The sequence below is a fragment of the Aptenodytes forsteri genome, unplaced genomic scaffold (assembly GCF_000699145.1).
Source record: "Aptenodytes forsteri isolate BGI_AS27 unplaced genomic scaffold, ASM69914v1 Scaffold245, whole genome shotgun sequence".
Taxonomy (NCBI): domain Eukaryota; kingdom Metazoa; phylum Chordata; class Aves; order Sphenisciformes; family Spheniscidae; genus Aptenodytes; species Aptenodytes forsteri.
In genome coordinates, this window is record NW_008795686.1 from 1,682,669 (window position 1) to 1,692,035 (window position 9,367).

The window sequence follows — 9,367 nt, forward strand, 5'->3', positions numbered from 1 at the left end:
GGTTAGAGATAATTGTTATTCTTCTCTCAGAAGATGATCAGTGGAAGACTCAATATCAGTTATTCTTCTCTGCACCTATGACAGTTTAGATTATTCTTCCTTGAACCTAAGAGACCAAAACTGAAAGCTCGTCCAAATAAGCTTTGTCCAGTGTGGTATGTGTTGGCAAAAGTATTTGTTTCAAGTGGAATCAACTTTGGTTTTTTCCCAGCCACATACTTCTGATTTGTTATCATGATCAGTATACCCTGGACTCTCCTTTTTCTCTTCAAGCTAAAAAACTCCCAGCTTATAGCTACTACAGCCTTCACTTCACACAGTCTTTGGTTTCGTACTTCTGAATTTCCTTTCCCATTGCTTTGTTCCACAGTCATACTGTTCATTTTTATCCTTTGCTAAATTAATAGCATCTCTTAATATTGTGTACTGGTTTGAGCTTTGCTGCTTATTGTGTCCACTAACGTTAGCTTAGTTATATTTCTTTTAGTTAACTTATTCTCTAAAATAATGATTAACCCAGCTGTAAAGTGAGTAAGGAATTAGCTAGGTAGGAGAGGTATGAGAAACTTGTTTAAAAAAAATAAATGGTTTTGTGGCATTTGACTCAGTGTCTTACAGAATTCCCATATTCATTTATCACACTTACCTGGCATGACCCGTTACCTTTCTTAAATAAAATAGGATTCTTTAACCTGCCATTGATTTTCTTTTACCAAAGATAAAACAGAAAAAAATTTACAAGATACTGATTTTTTTCTATCTTTTTTCCATTTTTAACTATTCTTCACACCTATGGAAAAAGCATTGCATATTAATGAGGTCAAAGTAGAGGAACTGCAGCTATATAGATACTCAATCTGGAGAATGGTACAGCAGATTTGACCACTCTTGCCATGGAGCTGTTGTTTCATGTGTCAGTTCTTTCAAAGCTCTGGAATAGTGGTTATCCAGAAATGTCCAGTTTGGAGAGTACCACACCTTTTTGGTTTCCTCTCCACACAGTGTACCACTGGCTGTCCTCTCAGTGTCTGATATGATCACCATTACTGAAAATGGAGGGGAAGGATCATCTTGACTAACACAAACTGTGCTTTCCCAATTGAAACACAGGAGCAATATCACCTTGTAGAAGGTGTATCTGCTGGGTTTGATTCAAAGGAGCGACACTGTAGAAAGCCTCTTTTGAAGTCCAGTGTTATGCCCTGCAGCTGTTGCTGCAGAAATATAGATAGATAGATAGATAGATATTTTTCCCTGAGCAGTTAAATTTGTGTTCATTCTGTTCTTTGAGTAGTTAGCTGTTTGCTGGGCAAAAATACGTTTTGTGACAGAAAGCTGGGCATGGTTCATTCAAATGCCATTTTTGATGATGGATGTTGCATTTTAGATTTTTTGAGATCTTGCCCTCATTGCTTAGCAGTAGGGATCGTGGTTCTTGTTGTCCTTGGAATTGTGTTCTGGGGAAAATATTCCAGGCAGAGAACTTAGCAGTTACTGGAATTCTCTTAGCTTTCTATAGATTTTTCCTCTTTTCCAAGAGTTTGTGGCCACTTACAGAGGATTACCAAAGCCTTAAAGAAAATTGAGATTGATTTGTTGAAATACCAACACTCTTAGAGTTTTTTACAGTGCCATAGAATAATTAAAAAAAAGTCTTCTAGCATTTCATAATATGCTGCAACACTTTTTTAGAGTTCTGGAAATTGCAAAAGTTGCCAAAGATAGGTATTAAATAATGAGAATAAGTCCCTCCCTTCCTACTGATGTAGGATTTTTCTGACAAATATACTTGTCTCTTAAGGCATACAGTATATCAAATGTGACTTATTTTTGTTGAGAGGTTAACATTTTGAACTGAATAAAATATCTTCCTGTTGGGAACTCTATTGATATTTCAGGATTTTTTTTTTTTTTTCAATTCTGTTAATTCTAGTTTTATGCTATTCTTATGAATGTGGGAGGTGGTTGCAGGATATGTACTGAAAGTCCATAATTTCTGGGCTTACACTTGAGGAAATAATTTACTAGTGCTATTGTAGCACTGGTTCTTTTACATGAAATGCTTAATTTGAATACAGGACAGGGTTTTTTTGGTTTTTCTTTTTTATCTTGAAGCCGTATTCTTTTAATATTAATTGCAAACATTTATAGTCAATGCTATTAGCGCATAACTCAGTTGACTATTTTACATGTAAAAAAGAGGTTTTTTTTAAAAAAAGCGCCTTTGTTCAAATGCTCAAATGTTAGGAAATGCCAGAAATAATGCCCAAGCTGAAAATCCATTAAGTTCTGGTAGTCAGAAATGAGCATTAGTGTCTGTTCCAGTCACAGTATCACACATAAAGACAAATTCAACATTGCATCCTAATGCCTTTCTTCTGGAAAAACCCTACACATTTGTAATTTCCTACTGTAAATTTGTAATTCACGGTATGATGTAGGAGAAGTGACTTTCACTCTGCTTTCCTACCTTTTTCCAGGTGCACCACTAGAAGTAGCCCAGGTCTGGAAGACCATGTTCTGGATTCTCCGCAGCTGGAGAGTCATAAGTAAGTTTGACAGTGGCTTAGAGTCTGGAGCTTGTTTTCTGTGTGTTGTGCTGACCTCGTTCTTGATGTTGCCTCATAATGTCATTTGGTTTTTTTGCAGTCCTTGGTTAGCAGCATCACCAACTAGCTCTCCTGTGATAGCACCTGTCATGTTTTCAGCTATTGTAGAGGAAGAGCTCCAGCAAGAAGCTGCTCTTATTAGGAGCAGAGAAAAACCTTTGGCTTTGATCCAGGTAAAGTGCTAAGTTACAGCAGCTGTGAAGTAACACAAGGAGTTTCCAATGGATGTTTCAGAGATCAGTTTTTAGGATTAATTATGTATTGGTACACTTAGTATCGTTTACATAATGATATTAAATGTAATTTAATAATAACTTCACATTGCTGTTTGATAAGGTTGGCCTATATTAAAGTCAGATTGACTACTGAGTCCATGATTAATGTGTTCACAGCATCAGAGAATGGTTGAGGTTGGAAGGAACCTCTGGAAATTGTCTAATCCAAACCCCTGCTCAGAGCCGGGTCAGTTAGAGCAGGTTGCTCAAAGCCGTGTGCAGGCAGCTTTTGAATATCTGCAAGGATGGAGACTCCATCGCCTCTCTGGGAAACCTGTTCCAGCGTCTAACCACTCTCTCAGTAAAAAAGATTTTTATGTTTAAATGCAATTTTCTGTATTTCAGTCTGTGCCCATTGCCTCTTCTCCTGTCACTGGGCACCACTGAGAAGAGCGTGGCTCAGTCGTCTTTATTCTCTCCCATCAGAAATTTATACACTTTGATGAGACCTCCCTAAGCCTTCTCTTCTCCACGCTAAACTACTGCAGTGTGGTCAGCGTCTCCTCATACGTCAGATGCTCCAAGCTCTTAATCATTTTTGTGTCCCTTCACTGGACTGTCTCCAGTATGGCCATGTCTGTCTTGTACTGGCAAGTCCCGAGTCCAGAAGTGGACCCACCACTCCAAATGCGTCTCACCAGTGCTGAGTAAAGGGGAAGGATCACCTGTCTCAATCTGCTGGCAATACTGTCCCTCGTAGAGCAAGGAGGCTGTCACCCTTCTTTGCCACACGAGCACATTGCTGCCTAATAGTCAACTTGTCCACCAGGACCCCAGATCCTTTTATGCTAAGCTGCTTTCCAGTCTGTCGGACTGGTAAGTCTGCTTACCAGTCCAGTCTGTGACTGGTAAGTAGTCATCCAGAGCCTCCTTGCCCTTCTTGAAGGTAGGAAAGACATTTGTTTCCTTCCAGTCCTCAGGAACCAACCCTTATCACCACAACCTTTCAAAGATTTTTTTTTTTTTCTTCTTTTTTTTGAGAGTGGGCTTGCAGTCGTATCGGCCAGCTCTGATCTCAGGGGCCTGGGATTGCTGAAGGCTGATCTTACCACTAAAGACCAAGATGAAGGCGGCTGTTAGTTCCCCAGTGTTTTCCATGTCCTTTGTCATTCAGCAGTGGGCCTATGTTGTCTTTTTGCTGCTGTAGAAGCCTTTCTTGTTGCCCTTCATGTCCCTTGCCAGATTCAACTCCAGATGGACTTTGACTTTCCTCATTCTGTTCCTACGTGCTCAGACAGTGTCTTTGTTTTCCTTCTGGGTCACCTTTCTCTGCTTCCACATCTTGTATGCTTCCTTTTTGTTTGAGTTTTGTCAGGAGGTCTTTTTTCATCCATGCAGGCCTCCTGCCACTCTTGCTTGGCTTCCTGCTCATTGGCATGGACCATTCTTGAGCTTGGAGGAGGTGATCCTTAAAATCAACCCGCTGTCTTGGACCCCTCTTCTTTCCAGGCCCATATCCCATGATTTTTTTCAAGCAGATCCCTGAACAAATCATAGCTTTCTCTTCTGAAGTCCCAGGTTGTTATCCTGTTATTTGTCTTGTTCCCATCTCTTGGGATCCTGAGCCTCACCTTCTCATGGTCATTGCAGCCAAGGCTGCCCTTGACCTTCTCATCCCTGACCAGTCCTTCTTTGTAAGTATGAGATCCAGCAGAGTGTCTCCCTTCATCAGCTCCTTGATCGTCTGTGTTAGGAAGTTTTCACCAATGCAAACCTGCTGGAGTGCTTGTGCCCTGCTGTGTTGCCTTTCCAGCAGATATCAGGGTGGCTCAAGTTTCCTATGAGGAGCAGGGACTGCAAACATGAGGTTTCTTCAGATTGTCTGAAGAAGACCTCATCTACTACTTCTTCCTGATTAGGAGGTCTGAAGAAGTCATGAATTCAGGACCAGTAAAGCCAGTTCATAGCTGTGCTACAGGTTTAAATGTAGATCTGACACTGACATACATGTTCTTTTTTCCTTCCAGATCGAGGAGTGTGCTATTCAAGATTTATTAATCCACTATGAAGCTTTTAACAACCCTGATGAATTTGTGACTGTTGAAAGGGCTCCGCAGGGACCTATAGCAGCACCTATGTGGAACAAGCACTAATTTGTACTCTTCACAGTCCGTGTTGTATGTGCACTTCTGAAGTTCTAATTCTTGTTATAAGTAAAATGGGACTGGAAGAACAGGAATCACATGTAATTTTTAACATCAGCATTAAAACACTGCACATAATCACTAGGTATTTGTTAGAGAGAATGGAAATAACGTGTGCACTGTGTCCTTTACCCACATATTGTATGTATGTTTTGAGAGAATTTGTTTAACAAGACATATTATTAGTAACATTACATGAAGCTGCAGATTGGAAATGCATTTGCTAATCTTAAATTATGAGGGGTTTTTGTTAAATTCACAGGTGGCTGAAAAGCAAGTGCTTATTTTGTGATTTAATGTGGAATTGAGTGTGCAGAATTATACATCTTTAAAGTTTGGGGGGTGGGTATGTTCTTCAGAGCTTTCTGGCAAATTGGGATTATTGGAAAAAGCTTGTGCTTGAACTTCATGTAAAAGTACAGTTTGATAATGCAGTTTTCCTTAAGTTATGTGTGTAAGTACTGGTTCTCCGATTGCTGTGGCCGGTACTTTTTACTGTCGTGCTCCACGATGAACCTCTATGCTGTACCTAAGTGCCCTGCCGTTGCCTGCTCTCAGTTCAGTTGTGCATGTTTTTTCACTGTTGTGAGACTGGCCTTTGAGCAGTCAGCTCTGTTGTGAAGTAAAGCACACAGTTTAGTAGAACGTGGTGGCACTTAATTAGCTGATCTATAGTCTTATTCTGGTAAATATGGTACAGTTTTAGAACCACTGTGTTTAAGATACAATTCACTTGAAGTGCTGAGGAACTAAAAGATCTGTGTATTCATTGTTAAAGCTATAGGGACGAATGCTTGACTGGAATTTGCAAACACCTAACCTTCAAAGATTATCATAGGTGGCTTTCAGTATTGTGTGTTCCAAAGTTCTCTGTGCCTGGTTTAAACAAATTTATATATATATAGGTGTGTTTGAACTTGTACTTTTTCAGTAGTGTCAGTACTCACGAACTCTGGAAAACTGGAATTGAGAGAGCTACAGAAAATGAATGTAGAGAATTGATCACTGTGTGATAAAAGAATCTTGAAAAAAACCTATGTAGATATGTCTCCAATGGTTTCAGGTCAAGCTACACCAAAAAATGCCCCACAAAAATTGTAAACAAATGCAATAAACCATAAAATCTTGATTTACACAAAGTTAGTATACTTTTATGTGCTGTCTATATATAATCAATACTTTAGGTAACTATAGAGTAATCCAGAAGTATTTCTTTGTGTATGAAACAAGAACTGTAGGCATTTTGAAGTTACACAGGCAAAGGAAGATGTAGCTTTTAATTCTATTTTAAGTTGTACTAGTGATTCATTCACTATACTGATGAGAATACTTGCATTAAGTGCTTTACTTGGTGCACTGCAGGGCCTTAGGGCCTGCTGAAACTATCCTTCTGAATTAAAAGAAAGCTTATGTACTGTGAGAAATAGCTGTAAAAGCAGTGGACCTTTCCAGGTGTGAACCCAATTTGTTCTCCAATATAAAATTATTGTGAAGTTGCTAATTTGCATTTTCATTTTTTTTTTCCCAAATTGATTAGAATATGCTGTTTAAAACGTCATTCTCCTGTCATTATAAGAGGATTCGTGCTTCCACAGTGCCAAGGAGCTTGGCTACTTTTAAGTTCTGGGTTTATTGCCGCAGTTTGCTTATGGGTTGTCATTGGTTATACTTAATATTCACAAAACAAAGTGAAAGATGATCAGCGTACCACTCTTCTGAAATTGAGAACATTTTTTAAACTGTTGTGTTAGAACAGCTTAAGGCTAAAATGTGTCACACAAAGCTCTGTAAACGTACAGATTCCATTTTTATTTGACTTCCTTAAAACTTGGAAATTAACAGAATTTAAAATGTCTGAAGCATACTTAAAAATTTCAAATAATAGTGGAAACAGAAACAAAAATTTCTAAATCCTTGGATATATGCTCTGGGGATAGCTTTACGGTACACAGGAAAACCCAAACAAAAATTGAGAACAAGGCAGTTGCATCGACAGATGTAAATGTCTTTCTGTGGAAGTGGTAGAACGTTAAATTTCCTTCAGTTCCATACTTTGCTTTGATTGAAAACTATCATTTCCCAGTACTAATGTGAGGTCAATCTTTTTTTTTTTTTTTTTGTATAGACTTGACAATTGCATCATCATCAAGATTGAAAGCAACCTCTGGAGATTGCCCAGTCCAACCCCCCCTGCTCAAGCAGGCTCAGTCAGAGCAGGTTTCTTAGGCCCTGTCCACTCAGATTTTGAGTATCTCCAAAGTAACAGAGGCTCCACAAGCTCTCTGGGCAACTTGTTCTAGTGTTTGACCATCCTCACAGTAAAAAGGCATTTTTATATTTAAACAGAATTTCCTGTATGTCAGTTTGTGCCCTTTCTTGACTCTTGTCCTGTCACTAGGCACCACTGAGAAGAGTCCGTCTCCCATCTTCTTCCCTGCCCCTCCATCAGGTACTTACACACATTGTAAGATCCCCCCGAACCTTGCCTTCTCCAGGCTGAACAGTCCCAGCTCTCTCTGCCTCTCATATGTCAATGCTCCAGTTATCTTTGTGGTCCTTCGCTGGGCTCTCCAGTATGTCCATGCTCACCATGAGCGTTATTTTACCAGATGTCTTCTGGAAAAATATTTAGGGGTATTTTAAGAGTTTTAAAGCCTAAACAATTCTGTTTATCCCTGTTTACTATATAGTATCGATCGGTATTCATCTAGTGAAATGAGTTGAGACTTGTGACTCACTACATTCAATGGTAAGTGGGTGTCTGCTGGTTTTAATGATCTTTGGAAATGTGCCTGTGGACATTACACTGGCTTTTTCTCTTAATGGATTTTTATGAGACTGCCTTCAAAATGATGTGACTCTTTTCTTTTTATAATCCTACTTTTTTGTTTTAGTCTATCAGAATTCCTAAGACCAAGGAAATAAGTATATCTATTAATAACCGTATAGGGAGATAAAAGTATAACCATTAATCTGGCTAGAGATCTTATATATGTCAGCTGAGTGAATATTTGTAGTTTGATTTCTTCTGGTTATTTTTCCTAGAAAAATAAAAATCCCACGGGGAGGATTTTCTAGGTATTGAAACTCGCTAGAATTGTTTTTACGTGAAACAGTGATATGCTGAAATCATAGTTTAAGTTGTTATTGTCAGGTATCCGTACCCAAACTTTGCATACAAAGTAACATCACGTTTTAGTTGTCTGTGCAACTCCTCTTTTGCATCCAGTCTGCGTGAGGAACATATTCAGGGTTTGGGCAACAGCATCCAGAAATTCAGCCACCTAGTGCATATGTTAACCTTGCATCAACACGAAAAATCGGGCATTTTGTAGCTCAGATGCCCAAGTTTGTGGCCTTTCGTGTAATGCTAAACATTAATTCCATCTTTGCTCGATTAGCTCTAACAACGTCTTGTTATTTCTGGGCTTGTTAACTCCTTTAACATGCACCAAAACAGTGTCTCTAACAAAACTTGTTGTGAAGTCAAGGGTGGAATTCCCAGGTCCTAATGAACATAAAGCAACACCTCAGAGTTTGCGGTGAAAACAATATTTAGCATATTGGTATATAATTTCAAGGAGATGTATGTATTAGAGCTAGCTGGCTTAAGAAATACAAAGTTAACAAAAGGTTTCTAGTGAAATATTTGTTATATCTCAAAGACAAACCAACCGACCAACCTCCAAACCAGGTTTCTTGAACAACGGTAAGCATTTTGTCTTTTCTCCTTTGTCATTCATTATCTCAAACTTCAGTCACTTTTCAAAAAATGGGAGGGACAAGTAAAACTTGAAAATGTTTTCACATTAAAATGGAGACAAAATTACACCTAGTATTTTGATAATACTGCAGTGTCTTCAGCACTTGCTGTTATAGGCACTGTGTCAAGGCATTTGAGGAATATATAACTTTTCTGCGTTGTGTACTGAAATGAAAATGCAGGAAAAGTAGATGACTTCAGCCAATTAGAGAACCTGTAACTGCCTTTGTTCCCGAAGAAGAGAGGCTATTTTTAGTGAATAAATTGACTGTAGAGTATCATTGAGTGGAATCTCTGTATAAGGACTGATTTTGCAACTCTTCATGGAAAAGCATTGACAAAAAACTACTAAATTACTAATTTAGCTTGTGGTACAAATCTCGATGATACCTTCCTACCATATGCATTTTAACTGAATCCCCCTGCCCCCGATTGGGTAAGTCATTTACAGGTGGCAACAGGAAATTTCAGTTACAGATTCTGGAATGAAAGTATTCACAAAGGCTCCACTGTAGTTTTCTGCTATGGTGAAATTATGGAACTGAACTTCTTTAAATTTTTGCACTTTAAATGATT

General features: G+C 38.7%; 1 protein-coding gene across 4 annotated transcripts in view; it reads left to right on the plus strand.

Annotated features, from left to right (window-relative positions):
- Window positions 1-8,352, plus strand: part of IBTK (inhibitor of Bruton tyrosine kinase) — a 55,091-nt gene extending 46,739 nt beyond the window's left edge. For 3 of the 4 annotated variants that reach the window (XM_009282713.1, XM_009282717.1, XM_009282716.1), the window contains exons 26-28: window positions 2,481-2,549; window positions 2,650-2,782; window positions 4,852-5,932. In XM_009282713.1, the coding sequence (XP_009280988.1) occupies window positions 2,481-2,549; window positions 2,650-2,782; window positions 4,852-4,977 (328 nt within the window). In that variant the 3' untranslated portion in view covers window positions 4,978-5,932. Of the gene's footprint in view, window positions 1-2,480; window positions 2,550-2,649; window positions 2,783-4,851; window positions 5,933-7,153 lie in introns of those variants that run through there. The other variant, XM_009282715.2, reaches the window with a different exon arrangement.
- The last annotated feature ends 1,015 nt before the right edge of the window (window positions 8,353-9,367 follow it).